Source organism: Sturnus vulgaris, chromosome 12, assembly GCF_052056855.1.
Source record: "Sturnus vulgaris isolate bStuVul1 chromosome 12, bStuVul1.hap1, whole genome shotgun sequence".
NCBI classification, from domain to species: domain Eukaryota; kingdom Metazoa; phylum Chordata; class Aves; order Passeriformes; family Sturnidae; genus Sturnus; species Sturnus vulgaris.
Genome location: NC_142254.1, coordinates 14,096,311 through 14,114,311, shown reverse-complemented (window position 1 = coordinate 14,114,311; position 18,001 = coordinate 14,096,311). Strand labels below are relative to the sequence as shown.

The window sequence follows — 18,001 nt, the reverse complement described above, 5'->3', positions numbered from 1 at the left end:
TTTGGGATGGGTCCTCTCTGCAGGCAGAGAAGAGATGCTCTCTGCTCTTTGCCTTCCTCCCTGCATTCCCAGCCTTGGCCTGGAGTGTTTTCCTATGAAGTGCAAGACATCTCTGTTTCTGAGGAGGTTTCTTTTTAAACCAGCCCTAGGAGGTCACAGGACATCCTAGAAAAAAGTGGGACATCCATAGCTTCCCTGGGCAGCCTGTGCCAGTGCCTCATCAACCTCACAGGGAAGAATTTTTTCCTAATATCTAAACCTACTCCCTTTCAGTGTGAAGCCTCCTCCCTTATCCTGTCACTACATGCTCTTGTAAATAGTCTTGCCCCATCTTTCCTGTTAATTCCCTTCAGGTACTGGAAGGCTGCAATTATCTCACCCCAAAGCCTTCTCTTTTCCAGGCTCAACAATCCCAATTCTCTCAGCCTTTCCTCACGGGAGAAGTGCTCCATCCTTCTGATCAACTTGGTGGCCTCCAAGCGTCGTGGGGAGAGAGACAATAAATTCACAGATAATGCAAGTACTGTTCACCTGCGTGTTCATTTCACCTGCGTGTTCATTTCTCCCATTGTACAAATGCCTTCCATAGAAATCCCTTTCCCGGGGTGAAGGTGAGTCTCTGGCTTGCATTTAACAGCGTGGCTGACGGCCGAGAGCCCGAGTGCTGCGTGTTGTTGTGTTCAGACGAGAAGCTCAGCCGCGGCTGTGCGGTGCGGGCCGGCCGCAGGCTTTGCCCCGTGTCCGGTGTCCGGTGTCCGGCCCAGGCCTCTCCCGCCCGCTGCCCTCAGAGCGGGGCGCTCCCGGCGCCAGCCCGGCCTGAGGGCGCGCCCGTGTGGCCGAGAGCCGCCACTGCTTCCCCGCCGCCCTCAGGGCCCGGCCCGGCCCGGCCCGGCTTCACCCGCCCCGAGCGCCTGTGGGATGAACGAGCTGGGCAGGAGCAGCTGCCAAAACACAGCTCCTGGGGGCTGATCCTCAGCTCTGTGTGCGCCCCTTGGCAGCACAGGCAGAAGACCACCAGCTTGAGGTTCTCCTTAATGCGCCAGATGCGTTTGGCTTTCAAGAGGACAATGGAAGTGGGGTCTGTCCAAATGCTCAGCTCCTGCACCAATGTCCACCAAAAAAAAAAAAAAAAAGTAAAGAGCATTCAGTGAGCAGGAGCAGTGCCTGGGCACTTCTACAGTGCTTGCCCTATCTGCCCATCCTCTGCCTGCTTCTCATTTGGTTTCAGGCTCATGCTGGAGGGGCCTTAAAGGAAAGTTTCTGCTTTGCCATCATGCTCAAAGAAGAAATGCACCTCTTCCTCCAAGGAGGAGATGTTGATGGTTATCTTCTTGCAGCTGGTGGAACAGTTCTGTGTGTTTTATCTGTCCATAAAACAAGGAGACTGTTGATTTTAGCACATATTGAAGAAAGCACCATGTGATGGCAGCAGGAGGTAGCACTGGAAAACCACAGCCTAACAAACAGGTGAGGAAAAGGATCCCAGTCAGGGGCATGGGGCACATTATGTGTGCTCATCCTTGCATTACTTTAATGCCCCTGTGCTTTGTGCCTCCACATCAGAAGCCTGATGATGTACAGGCCACTTCAAGAGAGTTTTACACAAAGTAAATTCAAAAGTGCCTGGCAAAATAACAGTATATCAGGCACACGGTTTCTTTCCCCTCTTTTCTTGGGTTGCCTTCCCTGCAGGGAAGGCTTTTCTCTACAGAAAGGCTTTTGAAAAGATGACTTAAAAATAGTTTAGCTTATCTCTTTCATAAAAGTTATGAGACTGCATTAGATTTCACGGGTTAGCTCAAACTCTGAGGGATGGAAATAGGGTCAATGTGAAACGAAGGACTTCTGGACAGCAAATCAATGTGATTATGCAGAAGCCGTTTTATTGTTTACTTTTAACCCTGCTTATACATTTTAAAACTACTGTTCACATGATCACACATTTTTTGATTGGTGCCTCTCTCTTGTCCACGTGCCTTGCACAAGCCTTGCAGGTAAAATGATTGGTTGCAGTCCAGAGCATCGCTGCCCACCTTTATCTTGGCTCTTCTAATTTTGGTATTCTATTTTTCAGCTTCTTCTCTCCCAATTTAGCATAATTTATATTTCAGTAGCCTTGAAGAGTTCCAGAAAGTTTGATAAACTGCAGAAAAACACCTAAAAATGGCTCATCCAGTGCACCTGTTATAAACAATGGTCTAAATTTAAAAATGTAGAAAAACAGCTAAATATAGTTTGGTTGGTGCACTTGAAACAAATTATGGCCTAGACTGTTCAGATACATTGCTACAGGTCAATTCCCAAGGAGAATGCAAAACATAAGAAATGACCCAGTTGTCAGGTGTGGAACTGAACTTGGAATGAAAAGTTTAAAGGGGCAAACAGAAATCCCAGCCTATACATCAGCCTGGCTAAAGATCCTCTTCAGTCTTTAAACTATTTTGATTAAATGTGTCTGCGTTGTCAAAATACCCCTAGCCCTCCAGAACTCCCATGGAGAAAATAACTTAATTTCAAATGTCATTAAAAACAAAAAAGGAGAGCGACATTAAAAATAGAAATTCACCAGCAGTTACAACAACATTTTTAGGCAGACTTTATCCAGCAGTGAGGATGCAATGTAATTACAGGAAATGCAATTCCCACTGTGATTTCTCTGCAGGTTCCCCTCTGACACAAACATAGTGGCAGGCCAAATCATAAAATCTGAGCAGTATTACAGATTAGTGAAAGGTTGACACGTACTGGGTTGCGTGGCAACATTTTGGTAGCATGGGGGGGGGGGGGCTACAGGGGTGGCTTCTGTGAGAAACTGCCAGAAGCTTCTCTGATGTCTGACAGAGCCAATACCAGGTGGTTCCAAGGTGGAACCACCACTGGCCAAGGCCAAGGTTATGGTAATGCCACAGAAAGAGAAGCTGGGTGGCCAGGATACAATCCAAAGACTTAACTGCTTCTGCTAGAAAGAGATTTCTCTGGAGGACATTTCAGTGACTAGAGAGTGAGGAGGAAAGAATGGTGTGAACTGCTAGAAGAAAAAAAAAAAAGATCTAAGCACACAAGAGTCTTGTTCAGGCAGGAAAAAATCATTTTTCTCTCCTGGCCAAAAGAAATGTGTGTGTCTGATGGATGCTGGGAGGCTCTGCTGATGGGCTCCAGCAAGGTTGGATGCTTCAGTTCTACTGATCTCACCTTCCTGAGTCTTGATACCTGATTCCTTCAGTGTCAGACTCAATTAGTTTATTCTGATCACTTAGAATACCAACAGGGCTTAATGTGGACCAGAAATAATATCTGACATGCTGCCCTTCTGCCGGGCTCTTGATGAGCAATTTGAGGTGCTAATAGCTTGGAGACCATCTTCATTTGCAGCACTGCCATGCACAATCACATGGTGGCTGCCGAGGGACCCAGAGAAAATACATTCCTGCTTAATTAACATGCAGAGCAGAGCAGGGAGCTGTCACAGCATCCCCAGCAGGAAAGAGCCAGCAACAGGGCCATGCCAAACCCTTTGGAGCAGAGGCTGCTCTCCTGCCAGATGCTTGGGACCCTCAGCTGCCACCAGCTCAGCAGACTCAGGTGACTCAGCATCAGGAGAAGCAAGTGCCTGCAGGCTCAAGTCCAGCACAGCCAATTGAGGGGGAGATGGGGTGATTAAAAGCTGAACACTGATTCAGCATTCCCATTTCCAAAAACCGAAATTGGTTCCAAAAAAATGGGAATACGGAGAAACAGGCAAGCGGCCAACAAGTGGCCCCGGAGGAAATGAATTCCTCACAGACTTCACTGGAATGTGCTTGTTTCTCTGTTATTATGAAATATATGCATTGTTCTAGCATCAAAATTAGATTTCCCCTTTAAGTTGCAATTAAACCCTAATCTAATTTGGCAGAAGATAACAGGGACCTCCAAGCAGAGCTACCAGCCCTGCTCCTTCTTCTCCACCTCCCTCCACCTGTTTTTGGCAACTTTTCTCTGCATTCCAGGGCCTGCTCATGAAGGTGCTGTGCATCAAGAAGGGCCACACAAAAACTTGTTGGGATTTGATAAGACTCAGCTGGAAATGGGTCTGTGGGTGGGAGGGCAGGTCTCTGTGACAATCCTGAATGCCATCCCCACCCCTCCTGAGGCACTTCGTAAAGCAAGTGAGAATGTTTTTAGACATGAGATTGTTTTTTAATCTGTAAGCACAATGTCAGAGAGCTTGGCCTGAGATGATCTGGGAGGCAGTAGCTTATGTTAGAGCAGAGCAGAAAAATTAGAATGATAGTTTAGCCTCTCTAAATGACTATGAAGACAGGGCAACATTAGGTAGCCAACTGGAAGTGTTTGAGATGTGCCATAGCTGAGCTGGGGCTTTCCAAGTACAATGGCTTCGATGAAGCAGCTTCTGTGCCAGCAAGTTAGCAGTCATGGTTTCATCCTTGTTTCTGTAAAATGAGATGATCCTGGGTGATTCCCTGGGGTGTATTAAGCTATTTTATGCTAAAGGAGTGATTGCAGCCCTTATCCAAGAGAAGTGCAGTTGCTCTGCCCTGGGATCTCTGTAGTGGAACTCTGACCTGGCCTTCCCCAACCCTTTAGTGGCTGAATTGGAACGAGGGAAGTCAGCTTTCTGCCCTAATAAGCAATTTCTTTTTTAATGTCCTTGGAAATAATCTTTACTGATGGTGGTGTTGATTTATTTTTGCCTCCTTGCTTTTGTACTGTTTTCATGCTGTGCTTATGCTTGTTGCATATGTCTCATATCACTGCAGCCAGGGGATTTGCCATGTCTCATCTGGTGCCTCATTATTTACCTGCTGTACTGCATGATTCAATTAAGTGAAATGATTTTAAAGTGTTATTCTGGAAGGCTCTGTCTCTTTGAAGCAGATTCCTCTTGCGAATGGCACTAAATTATCTGGGAGAGAAAGGGATGAGGGGGGACTTTGTTGTGGGGTACAGGAGCACCTGCCAGGGAAAACACAGTGAGTGTTTTGCTGCTTCTTGCCCAGTGGGAAATGGGTTAGTGCCAGATGAAATTATTTTTGTGCCTCTCCTACAGCCAGATAGAACTAAAGCCAAAAGCCTGACCTTCACTATCAGTGGAGATGGGCATCTGCCTTGGGTGAGGGTCCTGTGCCTAGGCCTTCATATTGTAGAGAGGACCCTGTGCTGTGCTTCAAGAGGCACTTGCTGGATTATTCAGAGAAACTCTCTCTGGTCCTTTTTAATGATGGCATCATACCTGTCCATGTGAGGACCTGTTCTTGTCTGGGAACCAGTGCTTGTCTCATGAAAGAAAGGCCCCCCAAAATATGGAAGACCTGAGAACAGGTGTCAGAAACTCTTTTTAAGCAAATGGTTGACTTCTGCTCTCCAGGAATGGAGGAGATCTTGGAAATGTGATTTTCTGACCAGTCTGTCCTCTTCAGCTAAACACAACACAGGAAAGGTGGTGGGGGATTTTCTGCCCTGTCTCTCGACTCACATTCTGTTCTCACGGGCATGTGTGATGTCCCAGTTTCATTAGATTGTATTTGATCCCTGTTTACTGCATCTTAATTAAACTTGGTTGTGGTTTAATTACATTCTGCTCATTACTTTCAGTACTTTTTTTTTTTTTCTGTCTGATTTTACTTGACCTTTCTGCTAAGTACCATGTTTGCAGTAGGGAGATGTGCTGGGTTCCCCGTTACTGGACAGTGGCACTGTGGTGTCAATCCACGTGCCATCCTGTATTCACTCCTGTGTCATTGTGCTCTGTGCTCCCTTTTCTCAATTTATTCTGAGGACTTTTGTGGAGAAGGTAAATTCATGAACCATGAAGTGTGATCATCCAGACAGGGGAAACATGTGCCCTGCTCTCAACTTGGCTAAGCAGCAACCAAATGTTAGACATGGTTTTCTTCCTTGGGCTTTCTCTCCCCCAAGCTTTTCTTATGGACTCTTTGCAGGGTTTCCTCTTAGCAAGTTGTAGGAAGCTTTTCTGTTCTTCTAGATTATCACATTAGTGGACTCTCTGAGGTCTTTGTTGCATGTGGGAAGGTACCAGCCTGAACATAGGCAGCCCTTGAGCCCATAGCCTGCCAGCAGAAGCCAAAATCCCTCTTTGGCTCAGTTTTCCATATGGCAAGAGCTGGCTGGAAGCAGATAGAATGAGAGTTGGGCATCAGCCCTGCAGAAAAGGCTCCATGGTATGGGAAGTGGCATCTTCTGTTCCTGCTTTTCCCTATCAAACATCAGATAAATCCACAGTGAGGTACAGATTCCTGGCACAGCTGCTCAGCACATCTGTCCCTTTTGCTGTCAGTGCTGCCCTTGCCAGTAATTCCTGTTTAGTCTGGACTCTGATTCTCCCTAGGTACAACACATCCACGCTGGATGTGCCAAGGACTTCACAGAGACCTTGAAATTAGATGTCCCAGTCTCCTTCAAAAGGCACCCTGTGAAGTGTGAGGTGGCCAGATATGCTGGCACAAGAGGGGGAATCCTTTGGACAGACGTTTAGCCACACACAAACACTGGGTCTGTGCCACAAGCCGAAGCGCTTCAGCCTGCGCCGATACCCCCATGTGGTCACTGCGCTAAAAGCAGGGAGAAAGGACAGCAACACAAATGGACCTCTTTAGGGGGAAAAGGCCAACTTTATTGTAGGGACAGCCCGTGGAGCTAGGACAGACAATAGCTCATTGGATAATTGGGAAAAACATCCATGGGACCGTACCTCAGGATGTATCCCACGGGAAAGACACCAGGTGTTAATCTTTATTAGGAATTCCACTCTGTTTTTCACTGTATTATCACCTTGGGAGACTTCCTCCCTAACTGAAGCTATAGTCAGCTTATCAGCCCGGGAATGGATCTGAGAGTCAGGAGAAATTCAGGCCTGAAAAGGAATTTCCAAGCTGTAATTCCCTAGCTCTCTAAATGTGTGTGTCCACACCCCCACGCCTTGAGCCTCAATCCTCCCCCGCTGAGGAACACCAAGGCATTCGATCCAAGTATTTCACTGGCACTTGAGGGGAATTTTTAATATATAGATATAGATATCGATATAGATATAGATATGGACATTTAACAACATTTACCTGTGTGTCTGCGTGGGTGCACGTGGGAGTTTAATTTAAACACTTCATTGATAATTGAGTGACTGTTGCAGTTTATAGCAAAGTCTGTCGAATCACTTTGTAAATGTTAAACTAATCAACGATCAAGTGCTACTAAATCCTTTTAGACATAACCCTGTGACCAGGACCGGGACTGTGCCCCGTCGGGCTGCGCAGGTGAAGGCGCCTGTCCCTAATGACGCTGCTGTTAATGGCCCCGGGGTTAATGAGCCGGCGCTGCAGCGTGTCTCCGCGCCGCGCGGGGGCGCTGTTCGGCGGGGCGGGGTCACGTGTGCGCGCCCCCCGGTCGGGGTCACGTGGCCGCCGGTGGCGGCGGCGGGGCCATGAACGCGGAGCGGGACCTGTCGCCGCTGACGCCCGGCGTGGTGCGGGCGCTCACCGACAAACTCTATGAGAAGCGGAAGGTGGCGGCACTGGAGATAGAGAAGTGAGCGGCGGGAGCTGCCGGGAACCGGGAGGGCAGCGGGAATGAGGGCGGTGCCAGTGCGGGCAGGGTCTCCCGGGGTCAGGGAGCCCGGCCCGGCGCCCCGGGAAGGGCGGGGAGCGGTGTTGCGGTGCTGGGGCTCCCCGCGACCCCGGCGTGGCGAGAGCCGGCCCGTGATGCTTGGGTGTGTCCAGCCGTGCACCGGCGGCGGGAGGGAGCGGCCCGGCTGCCCGGTGGAGCTGGGCACTGCGGGGATGGCGGTCACCCCGTGACTTCCGGGGCACCGGGGCTGCTGGCCTGGCACCATGCGGGCCCGGCAGCCCCGGGAGAGGGCTTAGGTGACACGGTGACCCTGTCGGGGACAGCGCTGGGGGCGGTGCTGGGGCAGGAGGGATCTCTCCCAGAGCTGCTCCCTGTCTCCCAGCCCCATCCCACCGGGCAGTGAAACTTGTCCCCGAGTGTGTCAGCTCCTGGGTGCCACTGAGGACCCGCTGGTCCCGGGCGCATCCCAAGAGCCCCTGACACGAGCCCCAGGGCTCATTGTGACCGGTGCAGTTGCACAGCCCTGTGCGAGGTGAATACTTGAGCGGCATCCCTGTAGGAATTGCTTGGAAATGTACTGCTCGCTCTGCTGCGACCCGACTAGAGTCATGGTGCCATCCCGCCTCTCTCCCGAGGGCTCGCCCAAGCTTGTCCCGTGCTGGATCCTGGCTAGAGAGATGGGAGGTGTTAGTGTCACCCCTGGCCATCGGGTGTTGCCCTTAGTTTTTCCTGCACAACTGCTGTTCCAGCAGATCTGGGACCTTCCTTTCAGAGCATCCCAGGCAAAGGTCTGCAGGCACCTTCTGGTGTGGCCGTGCCCCTCTGGTATTGTTTGTATGTGTTCCCCGCCTGTCTTTTCACCCTTGCTTTGCTTAACCACAGCTTTCCCTGCGAAGGACTGTGTCCTCCCTGGGCATTGCCTGAGAGCTCAGCTCCTGCTGGAGATGTGAAATATTGCCTCAGGGTTCAGCCCAGCACAGGGCTGGGAGTGATGGTCCAAGCTGTGGGTGAGTTTTGGGTGGGAGATGTGCCACGATGAGCCCGCAAGGGAAGCAGTCAGGCACTCAGGTCAATCAGTGATGTGTGGATGGAGTTGCTTTGCTGAGAGTTCAGTGAGGGATGTGGTGTGGGACCTGCCTGCCTCGAACGTGGAGGGTGATGTGTGAGAGGTCAGCAGAGAAAAATAGCATTTGGGACAAGGGTGAGTGTGCTCTGGTACAAACCCAACTCAGTGAGCCCCTTCTGCTGTTTGGTGTGCTTAGTTTTCTCTCACTTTCTCTCTTTGTTATAGGAATAATTTATTGTGAGTGGATTGCAGTGTCCTCATAACTCCAGCCCCAGGGGTACTTCAGTAACCCCTTTGCTGCATTGTGAGGGGTGATATTCTGTGCCTTATCCAAGCAGCTCTGCTCCAGCTTACTCTGCCCCAGGATTAAGGGTTTGTGCTGGCCTTACACCAACCAAAATCTGCTTTCGGATCAGGCAGTTCATCTGATCAAGCTGGAAGTACAACTTGGGAAGAGTGTGAGGAGGAAAAAGGCAAGGGCCAACCTTTTATACAGATTTCACAGGTTTAATTCATCTAAAACCCATCACAGAATGGACCCAGCAGCATCACTTCCATGTCCGTGGCATCAAGCCAGGAGGGTTGTGCTGCCTCTTTACTCAGGAACCTACTTCTCCTTCATCTGATAATGCAGGAGCAGCTCCTGCTGCTTGCAGGCTATGATGATGCACTTTTTGCCTCATTATTTAAATCTTGAGTCCTTGAAAGTCGTTAAGGAAGTCTGTAAATTTATTCCTGTTTAAACAAAGCTGCATCTGTGAAATGTAGGCAGTAAAATGATCACCCCAATGGTCTGTCTTGCTCAAGCTCAGTGTGTTTCTCTTCTTGGAGCAGGACTGGAAATGGAGCCATTATCCCTGAAGCAGCAGTCTGTGGATGTGGATCTGGCTGTAACTGTTGGAGAACTTGGCTTTGGACTAGGGAGAGTGAGGGGCTGCCTGGTATCCCCAGGGCGAAAGGGAGCAGCTGCTTTGCACAGAGCAAGATGAGAGCAGAGCTGGTGTTTGTAACTTTGGGAAGGAAAAGTTCATAAACATCTTCTGTAATGATTTTCCTGGATTATAAAGCGTGTGACTGGCCTGTGGCACCTGTTTGGGAGCGCAAGATTCATATAGTGCCAAAGAAACCCTCTATGGAGTTGGCAGTGAGAGCTTTGGCACCTTTTTTGACAGTTAAGGTAAAGATGGTTATTTAGGCAGAGTTTTCGAGCTGCATAAGTCTTCATTATGGATAGAAATGGAAGCAAAAAGGAGGAAAAGAGCACTGCATTGGCCGGGAATCGAACCCGGGCCTCCCGCGTGGCAGGCGAGAATTCTACCACTGAACCACCAATGCTCCAGATGCCTGCACAGCTGCTTGCACAGCTGGCTGTGCCTCCCTGCCTGGCCAAAGGCTCTGCCAACAGGAAACAGGCTGAAGAGCTGGGTGGGCAAGCTGGGACCTGGAAGCAATTCTGTAGACAGGAGCAGGGATATGGGTCTCTTCATCCACAACTGATGTGTTAATTATCTCTGGATAATGAGCTGCAAGTTCCTGGGGAGTAGAAAGTATTGTATATGGAAACTCTGTTGGCTTTTTGTTAAACGTTGGGCTGTTTATTGAAATATACTGTTAGTAGTAAAGTTAAATATATGGGATATTAACTGAAACACTGTATGGGTGGCCGGAAGGGTTCAAAACCATGGCACTGTGTGTAGACCTGGTGGGCAGCTGTTCACTGCCAAGCCAACAGAACTTCGGGTGCTGAGCTCCCATCCTGTGCCACGCTGGGGGTAAATGACCAATAACCTGCCCTGTTGGAAAGGTAACTTCTGTGTAAGTACACAGCTGCACTGGGTTGGCCCTTGAGCACACATCCTGGGCTGAAAGTTTGTGAACAGAGTTGGAGGCTGCAGGCTGGAGCAGCACGAGGGCAGGAAGCTGCTGGTGGATGTGAGCAGGGAGAAGGGGAGAGTTCTGGTTTCACTTTTGGGATCCTTCAGCATTCCCCATTTTATTACTGCTTTCACTGGTGCTTTTTGTGGCTTAAAGTCCTTGTCTCTGTCACCAAGCCCCTCAAAGTTTGTATCAGGCAGAACCTAACCTCCTTGTGTGCCTCTCCCTCCTCTCCCCAGGCTGGTGCGAGAGTTTGTGGCTCAGAACAACACATCCCAGATCAAACACGTGATCCAGATCCTGTCGCAGGAGTTTGCACTCTCCCAGCACCCCCACAGCCGGAAAGGGGGACTCATTGGCCTTGCAGCTTGCTCCATTGCCCTGGGCAAGGTGGGTATGCTGGGTTTTTTGCTTTGTGCAGGTTGTGGTGAGAGAGCAGCAGCTCCTCCTGGGTCAGTGTGATGGGAAGAGTAGGGCTGTTGGCTCCACAGCTCCCAGGTTCCCTCCCTGCATTGCAGCCTACAACTGCCTTGTGTTGGAGTTTTCCCAGCACACCCAGCCACACCCTTTGGGCCCAGGAGCACTTTCTGGAGCACATCTTGGCAGCTGCCTAGGCATGGTTAAAGGGCATCTGTTCCTCTTCAGTCTCCAGCAGTAGGACTAGACTCAGCAGGTTGGATGCTAATTTGTGTTAAAAGAGCTGACAAAAGTTGCAGCACTTCCATCTCTTGCTGTGCACTACTGACACTGGCCCACGCAGAAATCCATCCCTGGCTCCCTCTGCCCTGTAGGCAGGAGATGAGGCAGATGCCCAGCAAATCTGATCGCTTCTCACTGTACCTGAATAACAAAATTCAGTAATAAAATTCAAAACTAATTAGTAAATCCTGCCTAGCATAGGTACACTAAAGCCATCACTGGCCTGAGTATTTGCAGTATGTTCCAGGGCAGTGCCATCTCTTCCCACTCTCTATGGCGTGGTCCTTAGCTAACCAAACTCCTCGTGCCCCCAGGACTCTGGGCTGTACCTGAAGGAGCTGATCGAGCCGGTGCTGACGTGTTTCAATGATGCTGACAGTCGACTGCGGTACTACGCCTGTGAGGCTCTCTACAACATTGTCAAGGTGGCCAGGGGCTCTGTCCTCCCACACTTCAATGTGCTCTTTGATGGCCTCAGCAAGGTAAAAAGCTTCCTCTTGACCCCCGTGTGCTTTTTGAGGACTAGTCCTCATCATCTCCAAGTCAAACCAAGTTATCTAAGGTTTTTTTTCCAAGCAAACTGGTTTACTTTGACCCAGGCAGGTCTGAAGGACAGAATCACAGAATATTCTGAGTTGGAAGGGACCCACAAGGATCAGCAAAATGAGCAGTTTCTACACAGTAGCCACTGATACTGTGGGTATGAAGTTGACTGTAAGATACCGTGTTCTCTGTCCTCCAGGATGTATTCTCCTGCTCCTTGTTAAATGGTATTAGAAAATGAGACTGAGAGAACTGCTGCAGGCAAGGAGGCTCTGCAGCACTTTGGCTTTGTTGGGTCTGTAGCGTCAAAACTTTGTCTGTGTATGTCTGCCTTTGCAGATTTTCATGGTAACCTGCATTTCTCTGTTCTTTGAGAGTGTGACTGCTGGCCCATGAAAACCTGCATAGCTTGGGGAGGTGCTGTGTGCTTGATCTCCCCCTTAGGAAGTCTCCCAGGAGAATTTTTTGGAGCCTTATGAGAAGTTGGAGATAAAGGGACTTCTGTATGTCTGTCCCTGTATTGTCAAAGGAGAGTAACAGTCCTGTGAGCCTATTGGGAGCTGTGCTGCAGAGCAGGGGGTAGGCCTGGGACACACTGTTGCAATGTCTCTTTGTTACTGTCTTTCACAGCTGGCTGCTGATCCTGACCCAAATGTCAAAAGTGGCTCCGAGCTCCTTGATCGGCTCCTCAAGGTATTTTTGCCTTCCGAGAATCCTTGGTGCAAGCTGGAGCCATGTCCTGGCTGGGGATATGTCAGCCCCACAAGGCTGCAGCTGCTAAAGCCATCCCACCTCAGTCCTGTGGCTGCTGTCAAAACATTTCTTTCTTTCATTGACTGCAGCCTCTTCAATCAAGGCTCTGGTGGCCTTCTCAGGCAGCTAGATGGAGGGGCTGGTGGGTTATCGCAGTGCCGTTTGTGCATTCAGCTCGTGGGAGCTGGTGGAAGCAAGGTTTGAGTCTGAGGGTTGCAGTGCTGTGCCAGGCAGCAAGGAGGGCTGTTCTTCTGCTCCCCCTCCCTTGCCTAAGGGAGTCATCATGTGAGTGGAGCTGCTGCTGCTGCTTCAGGGTATGGGCTTGGTTCCCGTTCTTGTTCTGCCTGCTGATGGGCTTTTACTGCCACAGACCTCCCAGTTCCTTTTCTGCTGCTGTTCAGAGGTGAGCAGCTTCCTACCAGGTCCTGCCCTTGCTCCTTGTTATCACAGCAGTTAACCCAGCCTGCTGCTGCAAACCTTCCTTTTGGGAGATCTGCTCCACTGCACCAAGGCCAGGGACTCGACCATGCAGCAAAATCCACCAAGCATGTGGAAAGAGCTGTAAAGGGAAGTCATGGGGCTCTCCACCACAATCCACGTGGCTAAATCTGAAGTGCTTGCTCATGTGTGCAGCACAGCACTGAGGCATGAATCAGAGACGTTTCCCATCTTTCTGTTCAGCCACGCTGTCACACAGCAGGCAGGAGCATCCCTCTCTGGGTCCTGCTCAGCGTTAGTCTCTGCCTGAGGGGGATTGTCAGCTCATTGCCTGGATAAACTGCATGACTCCTTCTCCCCAGGTCTTCTGACCTGCAGACTCATGCTTGTCGTCATCTTTTTCCTGTCACATGGCTTAAAAAGACTGGGTTAGGGTTGCTGCATGGATGCATGCTAGCAGTCATTCTAATACCTTCTGCTTGGGCTCTGCAGGATATCGTGACAGAGAGCAACCAGTTTGACCTGGTAGGCTTCATCCCACTGCTGCGTGAGAGGATTTACTCCAACAACCAGTACGCCCGCCAGTTCATCATATCCTGGGTAGGTACATGGGGTGCTGTTTGTCCCTACTAGTCTGAACTCCTGGACATTGTGTCCCATCAGCTTCCCATGTCCAGGCAAACTGCAGATATCCACAGCAATGTGTGAGCTCAGGCACCTGGATTTATTTGGGCAGGTTTATAAGTCAGCAGAATTTTTTACCTGCTTCTTTAAAAGGCCAGGTCTCTTTCACCGTGTTGTTGCAGTGGCAGGGCCATGGCACTGCACTTCTGTCAACCTGTTCAGGACATGGCACACCAAGTTAGAAAGTACACTTAAAGTGTTGCTTGTATAAGTAGACATACTGTGCTCTAGAGGTTACCATCTCCCAAGGGACAGTATTAGGCTGTTTTCCATAATGCAGAGGTGATGGACAGATGTTGCTCTCCAGGAGGCAAGGAATTTCCACTTGCTCTCTCCTTTCTGTGCAAGGCAGCAGCTCTTGGTGCCTGGCTGGAGTCTGGGGAGATGTGTTCTCCTGTGCTCTCTCTGTCATACTGTTGCCACCCCAGGTCTGCCCAGATGCATCTTGGCAGTCATTCTTGATCCCTGCATTGTTTCGCGGAGTTGCGATTGGTAATGTAGCACTGCTGCAGGCTGATTGCATGTTTGCTGTGCTAGTTCAGCTGCTTCCCAAGATAAGCAACTCCATAGTATCCTCTTTTCCTTCCCCCATCCCACACAGCTCAGCTCTGAATTCCTCAGTGTCCTGCCAGATTTGTGCTGGTGATGTTAGTTGACGTCTCCAAAATTCACTTCTTCTTTCCTGTTCCTCTCTGATCTAGATCTTGGTCTTAGAGTCTGTGCCTGATATCAATCTCTTGGATTACCTGCCGGAAATCTTAGATGGACTCTTCCAGATCCTGGGAGACAACAGCAAGGAGATACGGAAAATGTGAGTGGAGGCTGGCTGTTTGCAATGCTGGCTATGCCGTGTTCACTGTTGATTGATCACTTTTTCTTTTGGTTTGCAATTCTTGTGTGTGACTGCAGAGAAGCTCCATCCACGTGTGTGGTGAGAGACAGATTGGCTTGGGCAGTGGATCAAAGTGTCCTTGGCAAGGGCCTCCCACATCCTGTGGCCATGGAGGACACCATACTCTGTACTGGGGAGCAAACTGTTTTGGCTTGGTTGAGTTGTTGCCTTTCCAGCACCTGACATCAGAACCACAAAGGTTTGTGTGTGGTTCTGGAATGGACATGAGCGCTCTGAAGAAACTTGCAGCATGAGAGCCTTCCTTGGCAAGGCATCTCCTGGATGGAGAGGAGAAGCAAGGTTTGGGAGCTTGCTCCACAGATGCACTGCTGGTCCCAAGATAGAGGCATTTTGAAGTGCAGGAATGTCTGCATGTTCTCAGGGAGGTCAAAGAATCTTGGAATTTTGTGCTGGGAGGGAGTGTCTGGACTGGTTTTGTAGGGCTTAAGTAAGTGGTGAGACTGGCCTGGGCGTATCCTGCAGCAAAGCCTGTCTGGATTCTCCCTTTATCTTTTTTTTCCCCAGTATCCACATGTCAAGGAACGAGTACTGAAAGTTTTGGGTATTACCTGTCCCACTGCTCCTCATCCCATCCACCTCCATATCCACAGAACCTGGATGGTTGTGGGGGAGTTGTGGAAGCTGTGGGGGGCTCTGGGCTGCCATCACCTCTTTCCTTGCACCTGTGTGCAGTCTCTGCTGTGGGGCAGGGTCAGCTTGTCAGCCTCATTTTTCCTGCCCCTGCCTCTGTGTGGAGACACTTCTTACATGCCACGAGCATCCTTTCATGTGCACCTGGAGAAGATATAGTCTCCTTAAGTTCTCCCTAATTGCTCTGTCTAAGGTGGCTGAGTGCTGACCAGCTGCTCTGCCTCTCCACAGGTGCGAAGTGGCTCTTGGGGAATTCCTCAAGGAGATCAAGAAAAATCCCTCCAGTGTGAAGTTTGCTGAAATGGCCAATATCTTGGTGATCCACTGCCAGGCAGCAGGTGGGTGCACAGGACCAGGCAGTAGCACCAGCCTCCTGGTTTGTGGTGCCAACTGTACTTTCAGGCCAGGAGTTTTCCAGCTGTTAACCAGCTCAGTTGCTTGTCTTTTTTTTTTGTCACTGTTCATGGAAATCCCGCTGAAAGGAGGGAATAGGTAGCTCTCCTGTAGTTGGCACAACTGCTTTTATACTGCAGATCCCCCAGCCACAACACAGGTCTGACATGCTCCAAAACAGAGAGGCCTAAAAAATATTTGGCACCTGTGGATATCCAGCACTTCTAAGAGGATCTCCTTAAGGGTCTTACTGTAACCTCTGGTGGCACTTGGTGCATAGGTCAGAGAGTTAAGGATGTGTGTGGGCTTTGTGCCAGTGCTGCACTATAGCTCTCATGGGTCTGCTGTGTAGGCAGTAGCAAAGGGTTCCAGCTGCAGCTGGATGTGTTTCCTGAGAAAGATCTTGTTCCCAGCGTCTGCTAATTGTGCTCTTTAAATATTGCTGAATGGGAGTGGGTTTCCTGAGAGATAGAAAAGTATAGGTAGACTGAGATTGGTTGCTCTTGATTAAACTAACTCCCAATTAATTTACACTGCTCAGGCTTAAAATCTGGCCTTGCATCAGCAGAGTGTCGTCGTGGCAGTGGTGCCTTTTCCAGAATTTGGGGACATTGTTAAAACCCCAGCTCTATGACGGATACTTGACCCAGACACACAGCTGCAATGAGTGTGACTGAAGAAATATCCTTATGCATTGGGAAGCTTGACAGAATACTTATAAATGAGAAAACCTGATTTATGGGTTGAACTGTGTTAACTGAAACCTAATGATTGTGTTTAATCTCAAGTTCACTGGAGGTTCAGGTCTTACTGATCTCATGTGGGACTAAACTGTCTCAGATGTGGGTCTTTTGGGATGGAGCAGAGGCAGCACCTTGCTTACAGCTGGTCCTTGGCCTGTGGAGCCAATGCTGCCCTTTCCCTCACCTTTGCTTGTCCCACGTGTTCCAGATGACCTGATCCAGCTGACAGCCATGAGCTGGATGCGGGAGTTCATCCAGCTGGCTGGCCGGGTGATGCTGCCTTACTCCTCAGGGATCCTGACTGCTGTCCTGCCGTGTCTCTCCTACGATGATCGCAAGAAGAGTATCCTTGTAACTCAGAGCTGCTCCCATTCCATTCCTGCTACAGCAACCTGCAGGGAAATGTCTGTTCCACTGCCTGTTTCCTGCCTTTGAGGTGCAGGTCCAGGAAAAGTTCTCCCAGCAAGTGCTAACACCCACACTAACGCCCTTTGGATGTGAGGGGGATCACAGTAGCTGGGCTGGGGCAGCTCTGGTGGGGCTGCAGTGGCTTCTCCGTGGCTGGCACCTGCCCATGTGTGGGACTGCGTGTTCCTTACACTGCCTTCACTCAGACATCAAGGAGGTGGCTAACGTGTGCAACCAGAGCCTGATGAAGCTGGTCATCCCAGAGGATGATGAAATTGATGAGGCCAAGCCATCAGCGATTATACCAGCAGAGCCAACCTCGGAGGAGTCCCTCTCCAAGCCAGAGGCAGTGACCACCGGTGAGTCCCAGTTGGTCTGGGCCAGTAAATGTGTGAGGAAGGTCAAGGAAATGTTCTCAAGAGAAGTTCTTGAGATGGTTTGATGTCCTGAAGCAGCTCAGAGTACCTGGTACCTCTGTGCTTTATTTGGAGACTTGTTGCACAGATGATGCTCTGCTGAGACAGACACGCAGGCTGCATGAGAGGGTCATTGCTCTGACCTTGACCCCCAGTGGTACTGCAGTGCTGTGTGCCCTGGTGAGCATCCCCATCCTCTCACCATGCTCCCCTTCAACTTATCATCAGGTTGACCTGAAAAAGATAATTTCTAGTTTGGGAGCAGGCATCATCATCCAAAGAAGAGCTCAGAGAGCTGTGTTAGTCCTGGGAGAGCATTAACACGTGCATGGGGGATGTGTGTGGTGGGGAAGGGTAGACAACAGAAAGAAGAAGAATTTTGGATCCTTTCCAGATTCCTAGTGCTCTCCAGACCATCTGGCAGGTATTGTCCCAGTCCTAAAATTTCCAGAACATAAAAGGCAAAAGTTTTCAAGTGGAATGGGAGACCTGAAGGAGGGTTCAAGTGAAAAGAAACTAAATGATCCCCATGAATCAATGCCTGGGGACAGCAGTGGTGTTAGCCTTCGAGTATCCCTTGGATGCTGTTGTCCTGGCATGTCCAAACATTTCTCCTGGCACAAAACATCTTTGTTGTCCCGGTATGTGAAATATGTGGTAATATTTAAATCACAAGGGCTCATCTGGGTTCTTCTAAAGCTGCACCTTCAGCCCTGTGCTCTCCTGTAACACGCCCACCAGTGGCTTTGGGAAAATCCTGCCGTGAGAGGGAGCAGGAGGATGGGATTAAGGCTGAAGGATTTCCTTGTCCGACAGGAGCCGGGGAAGGCGGGGAGCGCTGGGGGAGCTGCCGGGGCAG

The 18,001-nt window shown here is 50.0% G+C and overlaps 2 protein-coding genes and 1 non-coding gene across 3 annotated transcripts in view; 2 read left to right on the top strand and 1 right to left on the bottom strand.

Annotated features, from left to right (window-relative positions):
- The window catches only part of HYDIN (HYDIN axonemal central pair apparatus protein), a 58,026-nt gene extending 57,506 nt beyond the window's left edge, over window positions 1–520 (top strand). Inside the window, exon 6 of the mRNA XM_088171945.1 lies at window positions 402–520. The gene's annotated coding sequence lies outside the window, so the exon portion shown is untranslated. The remainder of the gene's footprint in view (window positions 1–401) is intronic.
- Window positions 521–7,405: 6,885 nt separating this feature from the next.
- The window catches only part of VAC14 (VAC14 component of PIKFYVE complex), a 58,931-nt gene continuing 48,335 nt past the window's right edge, over window positions 7,406–18,001 (top strand). Inside the window, exons 1-9 of the mRNA XM_014880813.2 lie at window positions 7,406–7,542; window positions 10,762–10,912; window positions 11,536–11,703; window positions 12,395–12,457; window positions 13,448–13,555; window positions 14,341–14,450; window positions 15,414–15,520; window positions 16,527–16,661; window positions 16,933–17,085. Of these exons, the coding sequence (XP_014736299.1) occupies window positions 7,439–7,542; window positions 10,762–10,912; window positions 11,536–11,703; window positions 12,395–12,457; window positions 13,448–13,555; window positions 14,341–14,450; window positions 15,414–15,520; window positions 16,527–16,661; window positions 16,933–17,085 (1,099 nt within the window). The 5' untranslated portion in view covers window positions 7,406–7,438. The remainder of the gene's footprint in view (window positions 7,543–10,761; window positions 10,913–11,535; window positions 11,704–12,394; window positions 12,458–13,447; window positions 13,556–14,340; window positions 14,451–15,413; window positions 15,521–16,526; window positions 16,662–16,932; window positions 17,086–18,001) is intronic.
- Window positions 9,912–9,982, bottom strand: TRNAG-GCC (transfer RNA glycine (anticodon GCC)). Its single transcript has one exon. It is a non-coding gene; the product is annotated as a tRNA-Gly (tRNA).